General features: G+C 37.8%; 1 protein-coding gene across 3 annotated transcripts in view; it reads right to left on the bottom strand.

The window, feature by feature from the left end:
• The window catches only part of GRM5 (glutamate metabotropic receptor 5), a 358,336-nt gene extending 338,069 nt beyond the window's left edge, over positions 1-20,267 (bottom strand). For all 3 annotated transcript variants that reach the window (XM_087822195.1, XM_087822196.1, XM_087822197.1), the window contains exon 1: positions 19,616-20,267. In XM_087822195.1, coding sequence (XP_087678321.1) covers positions 19,616-20,267 — 652 coding nt within the window. The remainder of the gene's footprint in view (positions 1-19,615) is intronic.
• Positions 20,268-26,674: the final 6,407 nt, after the last annotated feature.

Genomic DNA, 26,674 nt, shown 5'->3' with positions numbered 1-26,674 from the left:
TGAGACTGATGGATTCTCAGATTTTTCTTCTTTTGGATTATCTTGACCATTTTGAGGGGTACTAATATGGTATTTTGCAGCACGTACTTCAATTGGGTTTCATCTGACGTTTTTCTCATGGGTAGAGAGGGGCTTTGTGTTTTTGGAAGGGAGACCACAGAAGAAAGTGCCATTTTCATCACATCATATCAAGGGTACATACTATCAATGTTGCTTATGACTTTTTATGTTGAACTTGATCACTTCACTGAGGTAGTGTTTGTTAGGTTTGTCCACTATAAAGTTACTTTATTTCACCCTTTTATATTATCTACCTCAGTGAAAGAAAACATTACCTTTCATCTTAATTGGTTCCCAAATTTCAGAGTGGGAGGATTGTTTATGATGCTGGAACCTGCAGAAATTTTCCTGCTATAAAATAGGGTGATGAATTGGTGCCCTTTGGTTTAACTACTCGTATGATTTAATGAAGACAGTGCACTGCCTGAAAGAAGTGACATGATTCTGGAAACCCATCTTAGTACACTTTTCTTCAAGCACACAGAGAGCTCTGTTTTATGGGCTGCAGCTGCAGCAAGCTTAGGACGTGCCTATAATCTCATCAGTGCAGAATATGGGCAGGGAGAGGGGTGGCAGGCAGCTGTGCAAGGTCTGTGGAAAGAGGTAAGTGAGAGCATTAACAATTGTTAATTTCTCACTTTCAAGGCACTGAATATACATTGTCTTATTTAATGTAACCCACTTAATAACCCTGTGAGGTGAGCATCACTGGCCCTATTTTATAGCAGAGTAGTGTCAGACCCAGACAACACCAGATGTTAAGTGGCAGAACTAGCATTTAAACCCAGGTGTTAAGGGTCCCGATCCCATGTTTACAGGTAAGACTAAAATATATTTTGAGCAGAGAGCCAACTTTAATAATATATTCCATTCTTTGTACCACCACAGAGACTGTAGAGCAAGCTCACTTGTAGGAAACATTCTTTAAGTCATTTTTCCTGTGAGTGGAGAAATGAAATAGAGGTCCATACTAAGAGTGTGAACCAGAGGGCAATTTAGTGATAGACTACTGGAACTATAAAAGATTAATCAGTATTAGTGGTCAGATAATCTAACTATAATGTTATTAGCTAGAAGAGTAAAACCAAACCAAAGTATCGGCATGATGGCCCTCCTTCAATTGGACTAGTAGGTAGCCTCCTTAAAGACCTTGAGATTACGCAGCCTTCATGGTCGAGACACAGAACTATAGGCAGCATGGATTCCAGCTCCCAGGCTCCAGCCTGGTTTTTGATTAATTACTAATCCATTTCAATTGGGAGCTCATTCATTACATACTATCCTGTGTTAAAAGAAAAAGTCCAGCACACATTTATGCAGGACCTACTATGTGTTAAGCACTGTCCAAAGGGTTTTTGCAATCATTATCTCACTTAATTCTCCATTATCCTTGCCATGTAATCACAATGAATCCTACTAGGCAGAAAAAGAAACTAAGACTTACTGAGGATAAGTACTTTCTGATGATGACAGAGCCAGAATTCAAATTCAGGATATTCTTCCTACTGAGCCCCATTTCCTTTCCAAAGCCCTATGAGAGCCCCCCAGGGAGAAAGAACGGCTTTATTTCGCTATCTAAGCTCCATGTCATCATCATTTTTATACAACCTCATTAGTCCATAATAAACGAGTCTGTTCTTAGAATAATCTGATACTCAATATTTTGAAGCTAACAAAAGGTCAGATTTAAATGTTTATACTATAAAAGAACTAAAATGAATGAGATTCAGTGGATATTTGCAGTCCTGGCACACAAAAAAACAACAGCTCCCTAAAGTTCTTCATGAGCCTTCTGCTTCCCTCAATATCATAAAGAGAAAGAAACATAATCAGAAAATAGGGAGAATTTATCACAACAACAAGGTCACCCCGTCACCTGCACGGGCCTCTAACAGCAGCCTGTGGCCAAGGTCCCTGCTGTCAGTTCCCTGGCCTGGCAATATACTGGCTAACTGCTGCCTTAATCCCATCTTTCTCCTGCCTCGATTCATTTCAAGGAAGTTCCACAAGCTGGGGCTGCAGATACCAAAAACGATTGGGAGAGCTTGTGGCAGTCCTGGGTATTTTAATTCAGAGAGACGCTTAATTGCAAAGCTCCCTACCACTTGAAGCAGACAGTTTTCAAGCGCAGGCAATCTGTACTGAGAACTGCAGCTCAGATTCCTGTGCAGGCTTCAAAAAGAGAGACAGACACTAACGGGGGAAATCACGTGGCGACGGCTAAGAGATACAGAGCAGCTAAGGGATACCAGCTTCAAAACTGGAAAGAATTTAGCTTGAATTCGAGGCTTTTCATCATTTAAGCATTTCTTTTCATTCTCAGCACCCTTTGTTTCTTTACCTATAATGGAAGTTATGTCTTTCTCACAATGCTGTTTATCCTTTAAGTCATTCATCCATTCAAAAATATGTAAAGAGGGGGTATTATGTACCAGAGTTTCTTTTAGGCATTTGGGGATACAGCTGTGAATGCATTGGGCAAAGCTGACTCTGATGGAGTTGGGGGAGGGCAGGAAATAAACAGAACCACCACAACAAAAGCACATGAGATTTTGAGATAATGATAAATGTTCTTAAGAAAATAACACTGGGTAATGTGGTAGATAGTTTCTCAAGAGTTTGGTTTAGTTTGGGAGAGGCCTGACATAGATGGGGTGGTACTGAGAAGGCTGCATGAGATGTAAGAATGGGCTGTATGTTTTTAAGGGCAGATGCCATGTCGTATTTTTCTGCAGTGTATCCTATGAGGCCTGGTTTGCAGCAGATATTCCACACATACTACTTTAAATGAAGACGTGCTTGACCCCCCCGTAGGTGCCCGCTTCATTTCTTTCTATTCCTGTGAAAGCTGGTTCTCATGGCCTAAAAGATTCAATGTACACTACACAGGCTAACCAAAATTTTATGCATTCTGATATTACAGAACCCTTACTCTATAGTCACCAACTAATTAAATGTGATCCATCACAGCATGGATGTGTGAAACAGACTGGCTGGTGCCCAAGGGGCGGGGGGTAGGGGAGACTGGATAAAGAAGGTGAGGGATTAGCTAAAGAACACATATGCATACCCCATGGACAGGGATAATAGTTTGGCGAAGGCTAAGGGAGGGGGAGTTGGGGGTGAGTGGAGGTGGGCAAAGGTGGGGGGGCACCTGCAATATTGTCAATATTAAAAAATTTTTATAAAAAGATATGATCTATCACAAGCTAGGAGCTATGAAACATTTTTTAAAAAGAGAGTAAGACAAAGTCATTTCTCTTATTTGTCTGTCCAGAGAGGTAAAATGTGTTCAGATAGAACTGTAATACAAGAGAGTGTCTTAAAAGGTTCCCCAAGTGTGGTAACAAATGCTTTTAGTGTGTTAAGATGACCCCTCACTTATGATGGGGCCCCAGGAAGGTTGAAGGAGGAAGTATGTTTTAACTGGGTCTAGAAAGATTTAAAAATAAGTCTACTTTCCAGACTCATCCTACCTATCATAATGTTAAAGAAACAGAATTACTGCTGTTAAATTGGAATTAAGAGCCACTGGGGTCACTAGAAATTCTCCAGTCTCAAGGTGACACAGACTAGTTTGTAACTAGTCCCAGACACCTCAGGGTCTTTCCTTGGCCAGCCACAAAGCTTCATCAGTTCCTTTATGCTCTTTAACATTAAGATAGGTCATTTAATAACTTTTAAAATATCAGTCTTAAGGTTATTCACCTCATACAAAGTGTCTTCCTTTTTACCCCTGATGATACACATTGAAACAAACAAATAAAGCCTCAGGCCACTAGACCTGCCATGCTGGACGTTAATGAGAAGGGTATGATGAACCCCCAACTGCACCATCACTACTTTAAAATATCCCCCAGCCTGTCTTTGATTTCAGAATTCTCATATCACAAACAATTACAGCACTCTATAATTAACGAAGCAGCCTATTTCAGCATTAAATTTATTTTTAATTTCACTGTTCCAAATAATAGAATTCTGTTTTTCAGTTGATGGAGACCTTACTAAACACTAAATACCAACAGACATGTGCCTTTGTATCACCATATAACTCTTTCAGCTCAAAGATCTCAAAATCAAAGTAACAGAAAATATTTGTATTCTGTTCCAATATATTATGGCCAACAATATTGGAAAAACAATGTGTTCTCTTTAGTTCAACTTTTTAACGACATATTTTCAATTGTTGTTTGTATAACTGGAGAGAACAAATCTAATAGCCTGGCTTATAAGCTTGAAATTTATGGATCCGGCCTTGTAACCTAATATTGGGCCCTAACACTCTGCTTATAAATTATCGTCTACACCTCAGTCCATTCCCACACTACAGGAGATTCCCTAATAACCAGAACTGGAGGTTCTACAGATGATGATCTCAAATGACAAGTAATAAAATCAGTTCTACATCAGGATTATACACGTTTTCTACCAAGAAAGGCTAACTTCTCTCTTCCTGATGTCTTTCTTTAGCCTGTAATCTATAAGATGTTGGCAGGAGAAACTGGAAGCTAAAAAACCAAGAGTAGTGAAAATGTAATCTGGAAAGTTTTATTTATGTTTTGTACGCCTCTATTTTCCCTTCTGCATCTTGTGATGGGAGGATGTGTGGAGTTGGGGCATGTGAGAAAATGCAAATACTGCTTTGCAGCTCTGAAGGGAACACCTCCATTTGTGTTGCTGATTGCCAGGGGAAAACTTTCGTTCTGTTCAACTGATAACATATTGACTGGATCTGTATTTGTGGCTGACAATATATGGTGAGCTCGGTACCTGAAAGGGACATGAACTTATGAATAATTTTGGCTCATTGGGTAGTAGTGATCATGGATCTAGCATAATACCTAACATATAATAAGAATTTTTAAAATCTGCTGATGTTATTTTGTTTTCTTTTTCAACTTTTTTTAATCACACCATTTCTAAGATAATGTAATTAAGGCTTAGAAAACTTGCCTCTTGTCTACAGCAAATAGTGACAGGGCTGGGATTTGAACCCAGGGCTGAACTTAATAACTTAATGTCAGAGCGCTTTTTTTTTTAATCCTCACCTGAGGATTCTTATTTTCATTGCTTTTCAGAGACAGTGGAAGAGAGAGAGAGACAGAGAGAGAGAGAAAGAGAGATACACACATATTGGTTAGTTGCCTCCCACAGGTGCCCCAACCAGGGCTGGGGATGGAGCCTGCAATCGAGGTACGTGCTCTTGGCCAGAATCAAACCCAGCACCCTTCAGTCCGCAGCCCGATGCTCTAGTCCCTGAGCCAAACCAGCCAGGGCTCTGAGCTCTTTTTTAACAACTATTCAGTGCACCCAGTGCTATAACTGTCAGTCCACTTCCTAGATCTGACATTTGATCAACATTTGTTAATTACTGATAAGACATGGGCATGATATTGGAAAAGGGGTTCAACATTTTCCCCAAATCACGTCTGGCAATCAGAAATCTCAGTGTTTTTATTGTAAGAGAGACATCATTAATGAAAAATCCTTGATTAGTATTTATTTTTCACAGTACTACACTCAGTATTTTGTAAAAACCTTGCCCAACAATAGAGCTCTTGGCACAAAGTGAGTGTTCACGTAACATTTAATTAATATACCAGCCAGCATTAGATTTACAAAGCGCATTAACCGATTATTCAGTTGACCATCATAACAAAGCATTAGTACAGAGAGTGCAGAAAAACCATTTTTCATCTTGCAAATGAGGATCTGTGTATTGAGAAAGGTTAAGTGAACTGCCCAAGGTCATCCCAAGGTGGGAAATTGAGCATGATCTCCAGGTAATTCCAAAATTAATGCTCTTTCCACTGACCTCAAAATCAAATTCTTTGATACTTTAACTGGGTCAGAAATAAAAGTTTTCCATATTGAAGTTAGATCACTTCAACATGAGTTTCTGCTCTTTTTCAGGAATGGTTAAGACTTATTTCAGCTGCCTTTGATTACAAATTGTGTACATTTTCTGAAAGTCCACTCAAGAAGGCTTTAGTATGTTACATATTCAAAACTTAAAAGCTTACTTTTCTTCTTCATGTTTCTAAAAGATACTCTTTTTTCCTAGTGCTGGCACATGTTATTCTCTCCCCAGCCTCTTTAAACCTTATTATCAATATGCAATCATTTGCCATCTACTGATAGAGTGAAGGTAAAAGCAAAGGCATATTATAGGCTTTGAGGCTAGAAGAGAAATGTCCTGCCAAACAAACCCAAATTACTAGTCTCCACAGTCACAATATAACAGAGCCTCCTTCAGGGAAGGTGCTTTTCAAAAAAGTGAAACCAATTCAGTACAGCCATTAATTCTCCTGATTACTCAAAAGAACTAGAAAACAGGGGGTTTAAGACTCAGAAAAGACTCAGAGGAGAGGGAGAAGGTTCAGAGTTTAAGAAAGGCAGATACTAAGAAACATCAAAATCCAAAATAGGTTTGAAATTATGAATAATTTCACTAAATAATGTTAGATTTGTGCCAGGAAAAACGCAGTATGATTAGAAGAGATAAGTGTTTGAGTTTTCCTAGAGTTCCACATAAATAATTAGATAATTATCAGAGGTGTAAAATTCTTAAAAAGAAGTGACCTCAGTTTTGTTACGAAAGCCAAACAATGTCTTAATTGCTAGTGATTATGCATTTTATATTTATTGTTTGAGGCTGTCTGCTATATCCATTAATGAGGGAGATTAAAATCTTACCTTTTTATTTAAAGAGTACTATTAATGGCATGTGTCCCAGACTTCCTATCTTGGATGGAACAATACTTAGTAACTTCATACTACACCAGGAGACACTGAATAGTATAAACAGAAGCATAACTAGATCACCTGAGGCTCCACGTTGCTCCTTCCCATCCCGGAATATTAAGCGATAGGCAGGCACTGAATCACATTGTGCTGAACAATATGCAACAGATATGCATCCCTATTCACCTTAGTCATGTAATTTCCTGCTTCTAGGATCATGTATCTCCCTAGTATTATTTGGTGAGAACTGGTAAGTGAAGAATGTTTTCTTATCAAAAAATCTTTAAATCTTCCAAATTATACTTAATAAAGACTTCTTTCTTTCAATCTAGTTTCCCAATACACTTATCCCTTGCCATCCTGTGTCAATGTGCAAGTTTCTTCTCACACAAAGCCACATTCCCTCGATGAGGGTGAATATGTATTAGTATGAGGCATGGCTTGGTGTACACCTGGGAAAAGACACCTGCTGGCAAGTGCTTCCATCTCATTTTTTCCATAGCGTGTACCACAGAGGCTAGTACATAATACATTCCCAATAAATATTTTCAAATGAGTAAATAAAATCATTCATTCCTTGTAACGTCACACAGCTCTATGAGGTGTGCTTCTACATGCTCTATGATTCTATTGAAATATACTGAATTTCGTAAAAAATGCATCATTTATTTTCTGTAAAAAATTCTCTCAAATCATCAAAAATGCTGCTATAAGTTTTTAATTATTTTTATAACTTCATACAAATTGGCAAATAAAAGTACCATCAAACTCAAGTAATTTGGTGGGGGTTTTTTGCTTTTTATTTGTTCTAATAAGGGTTTACTGTTATCAGTTGTGTATGTATATGTGTGTACATATACATACACAAATCCAAATAATTATTACTGCCAGCTTAATTCTTCAGCATGTTACTTAATAAAATCTAGGTTTTTACATTAAATATAGTAGAAATCAATGCTTTGTATATTTTTATTTCCTCTGAACGAAAAAGAAGAACTAATTATGTTTGTATAATGAGGGATGAGTGTACTAATTTAGGAATTGAAAGCAATCAAATTAAGTTTGATTACAAATAAAATCACCAGATGGAGTGTTAATTTTTTCAGTGTCTTAATATAGTTTTACTCTCTTTTCTCTGTTTACTTTAATAAAACATATTAATTACCAGCTTCATTTGTAATTTTTTTTCAAAGTCCATGAAATTGAAATTAAACTAACAGGATTCTTAAATATGTCTTACTTAACTTTTATATTTCTTCAGTTTATCTAAAGAACAAAAATCTATTACATGGCAATCCAATAATACATTCTTAAAGAATTAATGGCTCTCTGCTCTCATTAGGGAGGGAGACTCAAGGCTTGAAATCCTACCCCAAATCTCGTTCAAAGCAGATATATGGTTTTTGAAAAGAAGTTATATAACCAAAAAAGAAATATTTTTAAAGAAATTGTCAAAGATAAAAATAGTTCTGTTCTTAGAGTCCTTGAGAAGAAGAACAGAGACATATTCTCTTTATATCTACCTTTTATTTTAGCTATGGGTAAGACTGACTTTCAGATAATATTAATAATCACATACTAATAACAGCACAAAAGTATGTATCTCAAAATCACTTCATAGATAGAAAAAAAATTAATAATTTCTGATATCACAGTAAATACTCAATAAAAATAATTATTATTATTTTCATTGTTACTATTTGGTCTGTAACAATTTCAAGAGTGCATCATTTAGTTTTGACACCAGTGTTTCATTTCCTAAGGTCCATATCACTTCCTTTCCTTTTACACTCAGGCCTGCGGCATGCCTCAGTGTGCTACAACTCAGCCTCATCAACGAGCGGCAGTTACTGCCTAGCGGAGGTTAGCATGTTCAATTTGAAATTTAAAAAGAAGTTTTTCACTGTGCTGAATTTTTTTACTACAAAAGATGCTTGTTATAAAAGTAAAAAAATATCAGAAGCGCTTAAAATACAGCATTACTTTTCTATCTTCAATCTCCTTTGTTTCCATACCCCCACCCTACACACACCCACGAACCCCCACACACAGCCTAGCTCTGGAACTTTCCGGACTTTGTTCATTTTACTACACCATGATTCCTCTCAGCAACTGGAGGAGAGGTTGGGGGATCCACTTGTAACTGTTCCAAAGCCCTAAGCACCCTGAGTTATATTATAGGATTACAAATCTAACTTCCGAAAGGAAAATAGGTAAGAATCTAAAACTCACTACATTTACTGGTTATTTTCCTAATTCTCCATTCAATAATAACTTTTAACTAAGCAAAGACAGAGTGAAATATTATTTACGATTTTTTTTTCTTTATATCTCAGATAAGGCCACGCAAGTGTTTGAAGGCCAATCTAGAAGGTCCTTGTTAAGCACTTGCTGTATGCCAAACTTGGCTCTATGTACTTTATATTTACTTTCCACAACAGCCTTATGGGGTAGGTATTATTCTCTCAATTTGATAATGAGGAAACTAAATTAACTGATTTGTCCAAAGTCCTTCCACTAGCAAGAATATTAATCAGGATTTGCACTCAAACTTGCCTGTGTCCGAACTACTGCTTAAATAAAATGATTCCAATGAGTTAGAAAACTTAGATTCCTGAGATGTCTTTGCAACAAATTTTGTGAATGTAAGGTCACAGCTACACTGTAGCTTACCCATTTCATGGAGCTACTTTTACTTCTAAAAGTGCCCTCCCATACCTAACCTCCCTTTACCTTACGAATGGCATCTGGCTTGATCTTCACAATTCTCAAAAGACCTCAAAGTTACTGCCCAGCCAGGCGTGGCTCAGCGGTTGAGCGTCGACCTAGGATCCAGGCGATCAGGGTTCGATTCCCGGTCAGGGCACATGCCCAGTTGTGGGCCTGATCAATGACTTTCTCATCATTGATGTTTCTATCTCTCTCTCTCCCTCCTCTCCTTTCCTCTCTCTGAAATCAATAAAGATATATTTAAAAAAAAAAGTTAGACTTGACTATACATCAAATGAGACTGTACATATAATTATTGGGAAACTCTGAGAAAATTGAAAGAAGACTGTAATTTTATGTTAAAACTTTACCTTATTACACACTACATCATAATGCAGTGCACTATGATTGGTTTTATATAACCAAGAAATTGTCTTATGGATAGTTAATATATCACATTGCATTTTGTGTGTGTTGCAAGTAGTTAGACATGTTAAATTTTGTATGTAAAAGTTTAATACCAAATTGTAATTAATATATTTTTACATTTATTTTAATGTACTATACTGGGATATTAAAAAGATAAAATGTTCCCAGGTTTGCTTGGAACTCTGATAAAAACTAAGACTGGGGTCAGAGAAAGAAAAGTATCACATGATCTCACTCATACGTGGAATCTAATGAACAAAATAAACTGACAAGCAAAATAGGTCCAGAGACCTGGAAGCATGGAACAGACTGAGGGATCTCAGAGGGAAGGGGGGAGGGGAAGAGATAAGCCAAAGAACTTATATGTATATATGCATAACCCATGGACACAGGCGATAGGGCAGTAAAGGCCTGGGGGGGCGGGGTAGAGGGGGTCAATGGGGGAAAAAGAGGGACATCTGTAATACGTTCAACAATAAAGATAAATAAAATTTAAAAAGAAGAAGAAGAAGAAAAAGACTAGGACTGGGAAGTTGCCTCCAACATCTTGGTCTAGTGTCCCTGCCATTGTCCCATATTGATGCTCATGTCATTTGTCAACAATATATTAATTATTTATATTTTGCTCAAAGTCTCTACCATCTCCCACCACATTGCTTTAGAATTCTTGCTTGTTTTTAACAATAAGACTTAAAATCCACCCATCCAGGAAAGACAAACCAAATTACACTGTCACAGAAGAATAAAATTCTATATAGGGCTTATATTTCTGTAGCAAAAATAAATAAATTAAATATTAACAATGTTAAAGAGAAAAGTAAAGTAAGTTGCTTTTAAGTATTTTTTGCTATAGGACACAGTAAGAAATACATTTTAAATTATAACCCACAGTACACATATGGTTGGCTGTGTGGAACTAAAATAAAATTTTACAAAACAATATCTACTCTTTCTATCATGTAATGCACTCTATCCCATTTTATTGTACTCTATATTAACTGCTGCTCTCAACCCACTACATTGGTTTTACAAGTAACTCATGAGTTCTGATGCACTTTTTGAAAAAACACTGACTAGACAATCTTGTTCTTTTGAAAGCATGTGTGTGTGAGTGTATGAAAACCGATGCATAAAATGCATCATTTCTGCACAATCTCTTGATTCAAAGTCCCCTAAAATAAACACATCTGACTATCACACTTCTTGCCAAAAAGTCTCCTCACCATTTGGTTAAATTGAGAAGTCTTTCTGGAGTATTTGCAAATGTGCCAAAATGAGATTTCATAACTCCTAGTCCTGATGAATTCCAAAGAAGTCTTTCATGCATAAGGCTGCAGCATTTAACAATATGTCTCCCTGCTCTTAAAAAATGTGTACCGCACGGCTTCCTCAGGATGGAGCGCGGCGTCTGCAATAGAGATGTGCACAGAAACAACCAGGTACAGTGTGTATTTATCATAAGACTCACAAAAGGTCTTCTGTGAGGTCGACTTGTTGCCACATATCTCCTCCATAATTTATTTTCTTTTACTCTAATTAATTCTTTCCACGGGAACAAGGAAATGTGCTGCTTTCAAAGCCAGATAAAAAGACAGGAAATATTAGAGAAAGGTTTTCTCTGTGGGGAAACAAATGGTGTTTTCTTGTTTCCTAAGGAGGGAGAAAGAATCAATAGGTGTGCATTCCAGTTTCCCTTGAAGACACAACTACCTCAGTGTAAAGGGAGGAAAGCTTTAATTAAAAAGACTTGGCCTTCAGTTCAAATCCTTGCTCTACCCATTACATGCAGTACTGTGGGAGAAACACTTTTTCTATACCTATTCTCTAACCTATAAAATGTAACATTATCAGATGGTGTTATGGAATAAATGTCAACTAACAAATTCATGAAATATTATTGTACATATGACCATGTTTTAAGTCACAGAATAATAGAATCCCCATTAAATGACATTTGATTGTCAATAGTGGGGGTCACCAAAAAAGACAAATAGTCCAACTCCTTTCCTCCCTCTCCTGAGGTTTCAGTTCATTTTTCTACAGCCCATCTAAGTGTCTGTCCATTCCAGGCATGGGGACAGAAGTTACAGAGAACTGATCACTATCTCCCAAGAGAGACAATTCCTTCATTGAACAGTTCTGTTCAATGATATTTTTTTTTAAATATCCTTTTTTTAAAAAATTCAACATAATATGCTACTCTGGTGTTTCAGTAATCAGCTCTCTGTAAAAATGCTTCTGGCCATGTAGAATGAATCCAGCTCCTTTCTACCCAAATTTTCCAAATACCTAAATGTAGTGGTCAGTTCCCCGCTGTGTCTCGTCTTCTGCTAATTTTATTCTTTGAAGACATGGTTCCAGGTCACATAACCATTTTGGCTACTCTCCTTTGAACAGGTCATGCTTGGTTGCATTTACTCTAAATGTGATGCCCAGCATTTAATCCAGCGCAGGTGTGGTCTGGGGAAGCATGTAAAGAGCAAGTGACAGACAACGGTTTGTCACAGAAGGGATGTCCAAGGACATCCTTTCTAGCCCCTTTCATCTGACAGATTAAGGAAAGAGTTGAAGTGACTGTCTCAGTGTCACATAGTAAAAACTCTGATATCAGTGTCATTTATTTTCGTAAAACTAGTCCTTATAATTTTATTTTTTCACCTCCAAGATCTCATTAACATAACCATCTTTTTTTTATTCTACTTTAAAGTTACTGGAATAATGAGAAGGCTACTACTCTTGACCAGACTTACTGAACAGCCTACAAACTATAAAAATGTTTAGTAAGTAAAGAGATGAGAAAAATAGGGTAAATAAAAAGAGCAGAGACAGAGAGAAGGAAGGAAAAAGACCCTTTCTGTAGAGCTCTGTGGATCTCCCTCCTTGCTTTTTCCTTCTGTACTGCTCCCGGCGTGCTCGGTGGGGTTGGCTTGTGCAGAGGTTGTTCTGCATTGGAGCCTAAGTCCTCTCACCATGCCCCCCGTTCCTCAGCTTTCCTCCGCCAGAAGCGACATCTGTGACTCGTTACGAAGGCCCATAAACCTAGGAGCTAAGAAGGCTGTGAGGACTGAGGAGCTGAGCCACAGGAACAGTTCTTCAGTAAAGAGGGCGGACTGGCTTCCTGAATGCACAGACTCCAAAGCCCAGGCGACAGCGTCCTCTCTGTGAGATCTGAATAAGGGAGACTAAGAAAGATACACTATTTGTTCTGCTCCCAACCGTAAATGGGTACCAAACACCTAACAGGCACACTCACTTGGAGTTTATCTTCCCGTTGAAAGAAGCATCTGATTAACTGGGACTGTAGTGTCCACATTTGCATATCACCCCAGGTATTTATTTGTGTGCGTTGGAGGAGTGGTGAGGTGACATCCTCTGAAAATAAAGTTTCTTCTAATATAGTGATCCCAGGGATGAAGTATTTGGGTGAAACTGTAGTATTTTCAGCAGTGCATGGACATGAGAAAGTAGAAATGGGGATGTTATTTTATCTCAGGCAGGAGTCTTTTATGGGGGAATCGGAGTCCAAGCCAGAAATTGTATTAAAAAACAAACAAGCAAACAAACAAAAATGAAAATAGGGAAGATCTTGCCCTGGCCGCAGATAGATATGTCAGTTCCCAAAAGAGACAATAATGACCCCCTTAGTGGATATCAGCTAAGAGTCCATAAGCCATTCTATCTGGAAGGGAAGGGAGGAGTAGCACCCCTCTGAACACACGTCCCAGGGCTACCTGTATTTCCTTCACTGCTAACAACGTGGTTTCTGACAGTGACACAAATATGAAAAACTGCCTCCTCATAATTAGAGTTGCCACTGGATCTCCTGGATTATGGATCTATGGTCTAATTTAATGAAGAGCCCACCTAAAAGTCTTTGCATCTTCTGATTTTTGTGTATTGTTTTGTCAAGGATAACCAATATAATTATCCAATCAATCCATACTTACAAAGATTTATGGGTCTAATGTTTTCAGAATGTTTATGAAGCAAAGAAAAAATTTTCAAAGTTTCTTCAAATATTCAATATGACCCAAGCAAAGAAGTGCTTCATCTAATTTACAGGTCAAGAACAAAGGGACCACGGTATTTCACAAAGCTCATTTTTACATGAACTGATTCATTTGTGGTCCCTGCTACAATTTAAAATGAACATTAAAAGTTTCAGCATGTTGGCATCATTGAGATAAAGGGGAAAGAAATAAAACAATCAAATGGAGAGGTAATGCGATAGCAAAAAAAACCCACCAAAAACAAAAACAAAAAAAACTTTAGTAATTATCTTCAACAATGAGGTGTAAACAAAATTCTGGACAGGAATCTCAAGTTCTAAGACCCACTCTGTAAAGAATTATGTACAAGGAAGGTCAAATTACTTGTCCTGACTGCCTCTGTTTCCTCAACTGTTAGATTAAAGGGGTTGGATTAAATGCTCGCCTAAGACCCTTCCTGTGTTAACATTCTACAAAGCTACGAGTAGTTTGTGTGTCTGAATTATCATCACGATCATCTCAAAATTCATCTGACCTCTCAACACTATTTAACCCCTGTTGAAAGAAAATAAAACCCCTCTAAAAATTACTCAGTAGAAACCATAGTGACATTTCTGGTCTTTCCAAACTAAATTGTTGTTTTGACACAATCACAACAGAAAAGGTGTGATGGGAAAAGTATATTTCCATTCTTCAGAAGTTAAACTAAGCACATAGGCTATGAATCGCACTGAAAGTCTTTCAACCAAAGCCGACTGCTATCACACTTTGAAATAATTGATGAAAACCTGTATCATAACCTACAAGTGGCACAACATTACAATATGTAGGTTAGGCTGAAGACAATGTTTTAATGATGTCACATTGCCAGTACAACTTATTAGGACATTTTCCCCCCTAGAGCATCACTGACATGTTTTTTTGGTTAGAATGAATTAGCATTCCATTATCATTAGGTGGAAATAATAAATTCAAGAACCAGTGCAAACAAAAAAGGGAGTGGGGTGTGAATAGCATTTTACAATTAATCAATGGAGGCATTCTGGCACCTCATTTTTATAAAGAAGCAAAACTGTGAAAACTTAAAGGGTCTGCTATTTGTCCACATGCTATATATTCATAAACTGAGATAGGTACTATTCTAACACAAATTCATCCATTCAGCAAACTGTCTTTGAGCACCTATTATGTTCTAGGCACTCTGGTAGGCCCTAAGGATGTACAGTGAAGTTTCAATTAAGTCAGCAAAACCTGTGGTGTGAAAATCCTGTAAGTCATCCGTAAAGTACAATATACATGGTTTTGTATATGAAATGCAATCTATAATTACTTTTCTCAATAAAATTAGGCTAGATCAAGGGTAAGCACGGAATAAAGGAATATATGCAAGTGCGTGACTATTTAAAGCAGGCTTTAGGGGATCATCAAATCTCTAGCTACAAAAGTATGAGTGAAGCATTTTAAATTTTTCTTCTTGCCTGCAGCATTTATTCCATTTTATTTCACATTTAAAGATCAAGACTATTAATGCATGTTAATACATTTTTAATTTCGAGGTTTAAGCATTGTAGCAATTCCCATTTTGGGGGGATGATCAAAGTTTAAAGTCCCTGGGATGAATATGCTTATACTGGACCCATCTTGAAGGTATTTATTATCGCTCATAACTTTATGGTGAGCTGGGTAATGTTTATGTTTCAGCCAGGCTTTACTATGTGATTGCAAATAACTGTGGGTAAAAAAGGCAGTTGTGTTCCTCTTTGTTGGGAGCTCTCACATAGTTGAGGCCAAGTGGCCTATGATGGTCTCATCTAGAAAACCTGGGTGCTCTTTTCCTTCACATAGTGATGACAGGGTTCCAAGAGAGATGGACCAGGAAGAGAGTCCTCACTTCCACCAGAGTCTATTGACTGAAGCAGTCACAGGCTAGTGTAGCATGAGAGTGGAAGGGAACAGTCAAGTTACAAAGCAAAGGGGACCATCGATGGAAGTCATCAAAGCCAAAGCAGTCCATTTGCCCACCCCCAAACAGGTGATCACTGCTGATCCTGTGCCGTAACAGGCACCTGTACCAAGGTTTGCAAAAAGTACTGAAGCAAAGAACCCCTTAAATTTTATTAGAGCAAAGAAAGGGATGACTAACAGGCTCCTTTAAAAGGAATGGGGGGAAAATTGGAGTCATTGTATATTCCTTTCCTCCATGCAGTTGAAGAGCTAATGTCTGCCTTTAAATTTTTTTCCCGTGTTTTTTTCTGTTCTGTTTTTCTTTTTAAACAGTTAACCTCTTTGCCTAAAAGTTCTAGGAACAATTTCTGCACAGTACAGTAAGCCACAGTAAGCACACACAGTCCTATAGCCTACAAAAATCACAAATCAAGGGGAAAGCAAGTGTAAGAGATTAACCTTGAAGCTGAAACCAACGTCTCCTTTTTGTTCTCTTCTGAAATTCTGTGATAGCTACACGTTCTCAAAAAAAAAATCTTGTGATACCTGCGAAGAGAACTGAGCGACAAGTCTAAGTATAAAAAAAAAAAAAAATGGGCAATTTGGGGCATAAAAAGTTTTCTCTAAAATGGGATATCTTTTCATAGACCTCAATGCCTCATGTGAAAGCATTTGAAATTGTGCATATTCTTGAAGAAAGTGGACTATCAACTGAGGAAAGGAGGATAATTATAAGGGCATGGAAATAAATTTGGGATGCTGGGGCTGAATGATCAGGGTCTAGAGAGAATTGCCCCAATCCAACCAGAAAATGGCTCAAATAAGAACTGACTTCCCGAAGGACCAGACAACAGAAAACAAGGCATCGCCTAGGAGCTCCAGCAGTAGCCAAAAGAGCTGTATCTTGTTCCTCCAGCACTTTTCTGATCCTGGAGGTGAGTTTTACCTTGTGAAACTTCCCACCACACTGCTCCTGTACTGATAAACTGTAAGAAGCAACACTATACAACCTCATTTCCATAACACTTGATTGCAATCAAAGCAATATAAATACTTCTTGACTAAACCACCTAAAACAATAAACCAAAGAGTATTTCTTCCAGTCTTTGAATGTTCATATTCAGAATCTGTTCTCTGCTGAATCCTGGTATTATCCAAACAGTTGCCAGAATTTGGCAACAAAATTTCTATTCGCCTAATTTTGGCCAAATAATTAAATTTGCGTAAATTTGGCAATTGAATATTTTGGCTTAGTTTTTGGTCACAAATACAATGTTTTCTTTCAATTGTTCTGTTGTGATACATAGTTTATTCGTGTAATACATAACTTCAAAAATTTGCATGTAAAAGTTATACAAGAAAAGTTTCATTTATTCCACCCTATCCACCAACTACTTAGATTTCCTCCACAGAAGCAGCAATTGTTATCAGTTTTACTCTGCTCTAAGAGCAATTCTATGAATATCCAATTAAATGGTTTTTATAAACTCAAATAACATACCATATACACAGAACTTCCGCTTGCTTTTTTCACTTAAAATTACCTTGGAGATCATGATGACCTCACAATAGAATGCATTGGATGCATCATGATTTATTTATTTTATTGGATTACTATTGGTGTCCATTTTAATTTAAAAAAAACACCACATGCACACACACACACACACAAAAACAGTTTAAATTAGTAAGAGCCAGTAGTCATGATGATTAGTTTCTTTTTTAACACAATCTTGGATGAGCATCTCCCACATAGTGACCAAGCCCTACTCTTAAGACTCTAGACGGAAGTTCCTAAGAAAATTTATTATTTTTTTGAGGCAAACCAAAACATACCTTTATCCTTGTTGCTTTTTGCTAACATTTTTTTTTTACTTTCTGACCTTCTCATATTTTCTCATGCTCTTTGCTGAAAACCCATCCCTTCTTAATTTTCACCAATTGTCAGTGTTCTTCCTGTTAAAATCCAACTGTCAAATTCCATTTCCTTCTCTAAGATTGGCACCACGGCCTCCATCACCACAGAGTAAAATGTGATTTTTTTTCTCATTCAATTTACTTTAGAGACATATTTTAACTCCTTGTCATCTTGAATCATCATTACATTAGTGCATGATTCATCTCTTTTGCCAGATTGCATGCCCATCGAGGGTAGTGATGTATACAACATTGGGCTGTCCTTCTGAGAACTACCAGAGGGCATTTCATCTATTTGTCTTAATAAATATGTGTTGTACAAATATATCCTCAGGGTGTGATTCCATTAGATTCTGCTAAGTTATAATAGAATACAGAACTAAGAGTCAGTAGCTATGAGCCTTACTCCTGGCTCTCAAATTGCTATTAGGTATTTATTAGATAAGTTATTTATACTCTTAAAACACTTGTATTTTAAAATGGGAATAAAATATCTGGATTATCTGTATCACTGCTCATTGTGACAAATGAAATAGTGGTTTCATAAGAAAAATCTCAGCATTAGGAAAAAAAATCAAAGGTCTCCTACTCCAATCACCTATATGTTGCTCAAAATCTCTATATAACATCTAGTTTCAAATAAACTAGAAATTTAAACTTGAAAATTTCCAGAGGCATAGAAGTCTCAATCAATATAGAAGCCCATTTTATGTTTATGCAATTCTGAATATTATTAAAAAGAGTGGCTATACAGTGAAATCCATATTATGCCACTTGATAATAAAAGTTTGTTTATTACTTGGTGATTGGCTCCCAATCTCTGTAGTAGGCTTTCTTTGGTCATTTCATTAATTTCCCAATAATGCAACCCCACATTTTACAGGATTAGATTATTTGGACCACACTGATTGTGTTACTGCAGAATTTTTAAATCTAACTAATCCTCGCAATGGCTGAAGGAGATATAAAAAGTATTTTAGATCTTTTTTGGTATTCTATTGTGTGTGTAGCATATGTAGTATGTTATCCTAGATGGAATGTTGCATAATGAGCGAGTCTCACCATTTGGGTTCCTTAAACTCTATAGGTCAAAACAAAACAGCCCAAACAGCCTTTGGTAAGAGCTAACAAATAATGTACACAAAAGCATTTTAAAAACACAATATACAATAAAAAGTGCTAACAGTATTATTAACTGTTAGTAAGTCTCAGTCATATTTTCCTTCTTCATTATACTTTGAGCATAAAGAAGTAATAAATGCCAAACTAATGATGAATTATTAAAACTTACATTTTCTGAGTATGTTCTCTACAAAGATAAAACTAATTCATACATATCTCCATTCAGATTTAACTATATATTCAGTTGAAAAATAGTTATAAGACTAACTTGTTAGGTAATTTTCTACTGCATTATACCTGGGCCAGAACTGGCTGCCTTCAGTCTTTATGTGTATTTATGCATATCTCTCTTTATCAGAAATAGGTAGTTGGAATACCTTTAAAATGTTAAAAATGTTATGTGTTCAGTGAAAAGCTAGAAAACTTAAAAATCTAGCATCATTATAGAAGTACAAATAATGCAATACATAACCCAAAAACTTTTCCACTTTGCCAAATGATGGCCACTTGAACATTCATATTATCTTAAATTTTTGTCACTCACTATATATGCCATCCAGTCCCTCCCTTATTAAGGGTACATAACGGGGCAGCTCAAAAGAGCCCAAACAGGTAAGAATATTTCAGCTTTCCAAAGCCTGCGACTTTAACCGGGAAGGTGTAGAGCGCTAAGGCGCGCTCGAGGACAGGAGGCCTCTTACCTTCCGTGTGCACGGCCGACACGTAGGTCCAGTTGTATCTCTTCACTATGTCCACCATGGCCCGGGCCTGCTGCGCATCCGAAGGCACGACCCTCATGAAGTACTTGAACAGGGTTTTGTCACTCAGGTCCATGCTTGTTGCCGAGTAAGCGATCTGAGGTATGTTGAAAAGCTGGAGCAAGTTCTGGACCTGGATGGCCACGGAGCTGGAGCCGGGCCCGATGACGCCGACGATGGGCTTCTTGGAGCGGGCGGCGCCGTCTGCGCAGCGCCCCAGGCCCTCCTCCTCCTCCGAGGAGATGAGCGAGTCCCGGATGAACTCGATGCTCTGCTCCAGGGCCACGGCCGAGTGCCAGCAGGAATCCCGGATCTCACAGCCCAGGGTGATGTTGGGCAGGAGCGTGGGGTCCGCGTTGATCCTTTCCAGGGTGTGCAGCATGGCCTCCACTCTCTGAATGCCATACTGTTCGCGGACCGCCCCACACTTCCTCTCGTGGACTTTGTCCACCGTGGGCTGGTGGTGGACAGAAAACAGAGCTCCAATAATGATGTCACCCGGCATGTGAGCCACCACCCTCCTCTCGCTAGACTGCGCACTCCCACGGACATCTTCTTTCAAAAGCAGCACTGACAAGATCAACAGAGGGACCATTTTAGGACAGGAGTTCACGCTGATGACAGCATGGTGGGGAGAACCTAGGAGAGTTCTGAAAGGTAGGATCAAACGATGTCCTAGGTTGAGCGGCAAGCCAAGGATTCGCCAGTAATTCAGACGTGCTCTCTAAAGGACCACCACGTCCCCAGGTACCATCTAGTTAGATGAATCCACGTGATCATGACCTTCAAAACCTGGGGGGGGAAAAGCATAGGTATTCAACAGCGTAAGTACCACTGCTTTGGAAAGCCCTCATGGTCTATGCTTTTGGAGAAAGGGAAGGCTTTCTGATGATGGAAATAACTTGACAATAAAAAGGAATACAAAAATATTTCTGACTGTCCTTTGTCTCCTTTGTGAATTTTGGGATGTGATGAAGCAGCTGATACAGCCTCTTGATCCTGCTTTGATTAGATTAATGTTTTTTTCATTTGTTCATCTGGAATACAGAAAATGAAATCTTATGTGTAGCAAGCTGAACCATGTGCTCCCACGGGGGTTGGAGAAAGCATCTTAAAAGTAAAACTATGTCATGAACAGAAAACTTTAGGGAGCATGAACCCCCAAATATTAAACATTGGTGGTGATTGCTGGGTGATGGTATTTTTTTGTTTTAGAAATCCTTTTTGTTTCTTTCCAAATTTTCAGCATTGAGCATGTATTAATTATGCAATTACAAAAATCAAGCTACTTGGAGAAAGCCTACACCCCCCTTCTTCAAAGGCAATGTAAGCAAGTTGAATAATCTTCCCATTAGTTAAGTGCTGTGTCCAGTTTCCATATACTATAGAACAAAGACAACTGTGGGTATTTCCAAGCTAAATGAACCACAGGACAGAATGGAGAGGGAGTTAAGATATTTACCGAGTAAAATGTCCCACATATATGCAGCAAGCACAGTGACATGAGCACCAACTTCTGGAGAAAATACTCAGGTTAAAGTTCCAGTTCTGCTATCAAGAACTATTAGGAAATTGTTTAACCTCTCAATGCCGGACTTTCCTCATCTTAAAAATGGGGATCATATGTGCTAGGCAGCCCTTATGGGAATCAACATAAGATATCAACTATGCAAGTGTTTTGACATCAAACAAGAGCACCCATATTTAAGACATGACCTTTTCTGTTAGTAAATTTCCAAGGGCATTCTGTGGCTACCTGGTGAGCAGAAAACTCTCCGGCAATCCACTTGGTCCTCCAGAGTCTTTGAAGTAATTACAGAGTCTTGTAATACAACTCACAGTAATCAGCCCTCTATCTCTGATCCATGGGTAGGGGGCGGGGAATCTACATCAGGAAGACTCAAATGGCTGGGAGAACATGTTTGGACTATCCTTCCAAGTAGAAACTTAGTAAAGCTATGAAGTTAGTTGTTCTTTCAGTTTAAACTCCTGGGAAGAAGAAAAATTTTCCCCAAGTTGCCTACAGCAAATTCTAGCATCATTTGTAAAAGGGAACAGACGAATTAGTGATTTGTGTTATTTACAGGATTGTATAAGAGACTTAGTTTGTATGTTATCACCTCTGCCAACCAAGAATCTCAAATTGTTTTAAAGTGACTAACTCCCTAAGTGCCACCTTTCAAGACAGGTGCTTCTTCAGGAATTCAAGCAATTACGACAGCTCTTCAGGAGTACTAATGGTTTTCAACACTCATCAGATCTGCAAAACTTCTAGCCCTGACACAAAGCAAATATAATCTGAACCACATTTCTAATCACTCTCACCCTCAGCTGCATCGTTTCTTTTATTGTTTCCTATGGCAACAGAGGAAAGCTCCCTCTGTATCGTGCCAAACACTAAAATTAAAAAACAAAAAAACAAAAAACAACCTCAAATAACTAGATGTTCCAAAATAACTATTTGGCAATATTTAGGAGAAAAATGTTAATTTTTTTCATTTGGAAATTACCCGAATATTCTCAAGTTCTCCCTTTACTGTGCTTACACCAAGGACCTGGGACCAATGCTTATTCTCATGATCATGTGAATTCTACTGCAGACAAAAAGAAAAATCTGAAGTAAAAGGAATCACAATTTCTCATTAAATAAAGAATATTAGTGAGCAAACTCAGTAACAAAATAGGGCTCATTTTCATGATGTAAGAGCATCAAAGTGATATGAGAGACTAGAAGTGGCCCATCAAACTGATGAAACTAAAATACCAGTCCCAGGCATTTTCTTTGTTGGAGCAATTTTAGGCAAGTCCTATATATTGAGACATAGTGTATATACATGATTAACAAAAATAAGATTAACATTTATACACAATATAATATTTTATATATTACATATACCCACACTGAAGGTGTCTTCCTAATATAGCTAAATTAATTATTTAACTCATTGAACAAATGTCTGTTAACTATTGAGTGGGAGAGACTAATATGACAAAGAAGTGCAATGATGTACACTGATAATTACCCTCATTATCTTTCATTGAGCACCCATTATGCACCAGGCATTTATTCTTTAACTCATTTAACAAATATATACAGCATGTCTATGCTACAACTCTATCCTGAGACTTAAATATTCAAGAGAGAACAAGGCATACATGTTCCCTGTGCTCATGGGGCCTACAGATCAATACTCTAAAGGTGACTGTAGCCTGAACCTGATGAATGCAAAGAACAATAAAATGAAGGGTAAAAAATGTTGACCATGTGAAAGTGCGGCTGGAGCATAAAGAATAGGATGGACAGTGGCGCAAGATGAGGCTGGAAAGCTAATAAAGGGCCAGGCCACACAGGACCCAGTTTGAATGTTAAGTGCAACAGAAAGCCACTGAGGAGATGCAAACACGTTATCGGCACAACTCAATGTTAGAAAAGAGCGTTCCAGCTGCTCACTGTTCTGGATAATGGACTGCAGAAATCTGATTAGGGGACTCATGCTAATCTAGGTAAGGATGATAGTGGATTGGCTATGATTTGTAAGAGTAGATACACAGAGAGGTAGAGGAATCAGGTATATTTTGCAAGTAAAATGAACTGAGCTTTCTGATGGACTAGATGTGGACACTAAGGGAGAGAGGAATCAGGGTCTTCTCTTCAGTGTTGAGTCTACAAAACTAGTATATTTAGGTACCATTAAAATAAATGCAACAGACTGGTACAGAAACAGATGGGGGCACAGGGAAACTTAACAACTTTCTTTTGAACACGTTAAATTTGAGATGTTTTTGAAGCATCCAGTAGCAGGTGTTAAACAGGAAGGTAAATACATGAGGCTGGACCTAGAAGACCATTTTGGGTTGGAGATGTAAATTGAGTGCCACCAATATATAAAATCTTTGGGGTGAATACAGTCACATAAAAAAAGAAAAGTGGAGCTGAAAAGTAAGTCCCACAGAGAGGTCAGTTTGTGGAAAAGCCAGTTAAGGAAATGGGGTCAACTCAGAAAGTAAGGAGAGAAAGTGAGAACGTGTGAGGTCAGAGAAGCCAAAAGAGAATGTCCTTGAATATTTAGAGACCTAGGCAAGGCTTTCATGTTGCAAAGAATAAAATACCTCTCATACCCCCAGACTATATTCTGCGTGCATTTTATATCTGTGTCTGTGTCTAGGGGTGTCTCTGTGCCTGGTACATGGGTGTCCATAATCCTCATAACAACCTTTAGATGTAGGTATTATTTTATTATCTCTATTTACAGATGTAATGGGTTTTTATAAGTTAAAAACTAGCCAATTACTTAAAAAATGATGAAGCTGGAATTCATGTCTAAGCCTAGTGTTATCTCTGGCTGCCTTAGTGCCCCTTCCTTCAAGAGAGATATTTACAAAGTCCATGGAAAATGACAATTTGAACTTTCTAGAGATATAGAATCTAATAGGAGTTACTTTGAAATCTAGAGGGTGAAGAGCATTCCAGAAAAGAGGTGATTCAGCACATAGAAGCTACAAATATATATGATTATCTAGTACAACTGTATTTATACGGCCCTGGCAGGCCCCCACTAGATTAGGGCTCACCAGATTATAAAGCAGTGACACTTCCTAACCTGCCTTGGATACACACAATGGCTATATTTTATTGATAGTAGCTATGAAGTTCAGATACCTGAAAAGTATATCTGGAAATAAATTATGACTTACAAATTAGACAAAAATGTGCTATAACTCAGTTTATTATGAGGTTAAACAACTCATCCTATGTGCTCTCAAAATACAAGAAATTAATAGAACATAAATTCCAAATAGCTTAGTAGGGTATACACTAGCTCTAACAGCATCACTCAATTGTCCAATAACTGTTTATCAAGTAACTGTTCCACACCAAGCACTCTTCTAGGACCTGCAGGTTTAGTTATGAACAAAGCAGACATAGATTTACACCCTCATAGAGTTTTTCAGACAATAAGGAAGTAAAGTATTGTATGCTACACAGTAATAAGGGTTAGAGAAACAATAAGACAGGGAAGGAAGGTAGAAAGTGTCAGATATGTAAGAAAATTTTAATAATGTAGCCAAAGAAGCATAAACTGTGAAAGAAATAATGTAGCCAAAGAAGCATAAACTGTAAAAAAATAAAAAATAAAATAAAATAAAGTAGATAAATTGCAGGTAAAGGTGAAATCAAATGCAAAGTCCCTGAGGCAGATTTATGCTTAGTGTGTTGAGCAGGAGCAAGGAGACTAGTGTGACTGGAGGAAGTAAAAATGGGGAGAGAGGAAGAAGTGAGATTCGAGAGACAGTAGGATGATGTTGAGTCTTTTTGGACTTTAAAAGACTGTGGCTTTAACATTCTATGAGAGTGATTTTCTGGAATAGTTTTCAGAAAACTCCATTTGTTGGCAGCGTGCCCTTGGTCACCAACATTTCAACAAGAAAAGGGACATAAAGGCAAAACCAAGAAATCACAGAGGAAACTATTGCAATAATTCAGGTGGGAGAGATAACAGTGACCTGGATCAGGGAGATGGTAGTTATCGGTGATGAAAACTGGCAGAATTCTGAATATATTTTGAAGATAAAGTGAAAGAGTTTGCTGTCAGATCTGACTTGGGCTGTGAAGGAAAGAGAAGAATCAATGAGGACGCTAAGGTTTTCAGCTTAAACAAATAAAAGATGCTGTCACATTGCCTATGGTGGGAAAACTGTGGAGGAGTGGATTTGGGTGGAGATAACAGAAATTCAGTTTTGATGTGTCGATTTTTAGATCCTTGTTAGAAATTCAAGAAGAGACACATAATAAGCAGCTGGATGTAAGAGCCATCAGTATACAGATGTTCTTTTTTATATACCATAAGCTGGGTGAAATCGTGGAGTGGAAACAGAAGAGAAACTAATTCTTGGACTGAGCCCTAGGGTATCCCAATATTTAAATTCCACGAGATAAGAAGAAACCTTCAAAAGACACTGAAAAATATTTTTGAACAGAAACTTTCTCTTTTGAAGTGTGAGTGGTGGGATGAGGGTGTAACGTGAAGTTTTCATGTCATGTTCAGCAAAAGTAAAAAGCAGATACGGTGCTGTTTTCACAGGAAAGATTGTAAGTGGGTGTAAACACATACACAAAGTTCAGAAACCTACACACTGGCATTAAAAGGATGTTTCTGGTTGGAAAAAATTATACATGCATAATTTTTTACTTCTACTTTGTCTTTATGTTTTCTAAGTTTCTAAATGTATTATCAAAATATTATTTTAAGTGTGGGACTGAGGGATCTGACTTCCAGATTTTTACCCCAGTCTCTCCTCTCGCCTCACTTTGCTCTTCCTTGGGAGTCTGCCAGTCAGGTTCAGTGAGTCTCCTCCAGGAATACACCCCTTTTCCCCAGTGGTTTGGTTCATGCTGCTTCTGATCCCTGATCCTCTTAAGGCAAAGGCCTTGATGACAGAGCCTTTAAGATCTTGGGCTTGGGGAAAAGTAGACCTAGTTTGAATCCTGGCACTGCCATTTGTTGGCTGTGTGCCCTTGGTCACTTAGCCTCTCTGAGCTTAATTGGAATGAGAATAGTGCCTACCTTAAAGCGTCTTAATGAGGATTGAATGAGATAATATTTTTAAATAGTCCCTTTATAACGTCTTCCCAGATCTCTCCCCTTGCAGTGTTTCCTCTGTTCTCTGAACTCACATGGCATTTTTATCCATACTTTATTATGACAGTTATTGCTAAGCTAAAATTGTAGTTATTTATGCACAAGTTTTGGTCTTCCAACAGACTTCAAACCCCTTAAAGGTTAAATTTGTGACATATACAGCACCTGATAAAATCCTTGCAAAAAATAGATGCTCAATAAATTCTGCCTAGTGAACAAATAAAGTGAATTGTTCCCACTTGGCCTTCTGGTCAGCTACTTGATTGAGATGCCAAGATAGTACCCCCTGCCCCACCATGGAAAACTGAAAAATAAATAATGAAAAGCCCTCTGTCCAGTGGGTCCAGACAACAAAGAAGCT

Source organism: Miniopterus natalensis, chromosome 11 (assembly GCF_054644295.1).
Source record: "Miniopterus natalensis isolate mMinNat1 chromosome 11, mMinNat1.hap1, whole genome shotgun sequence".
Lineage (NCBI taxonomy): Eukaryota > Metazoa > Chordata > Mammalia > Chiroptera > Miniopteridae > Miniopterus > Miniopterus natalensis.
This window is presented reverse-complemented; position numbering and strand designations above follow the sequence as displayed.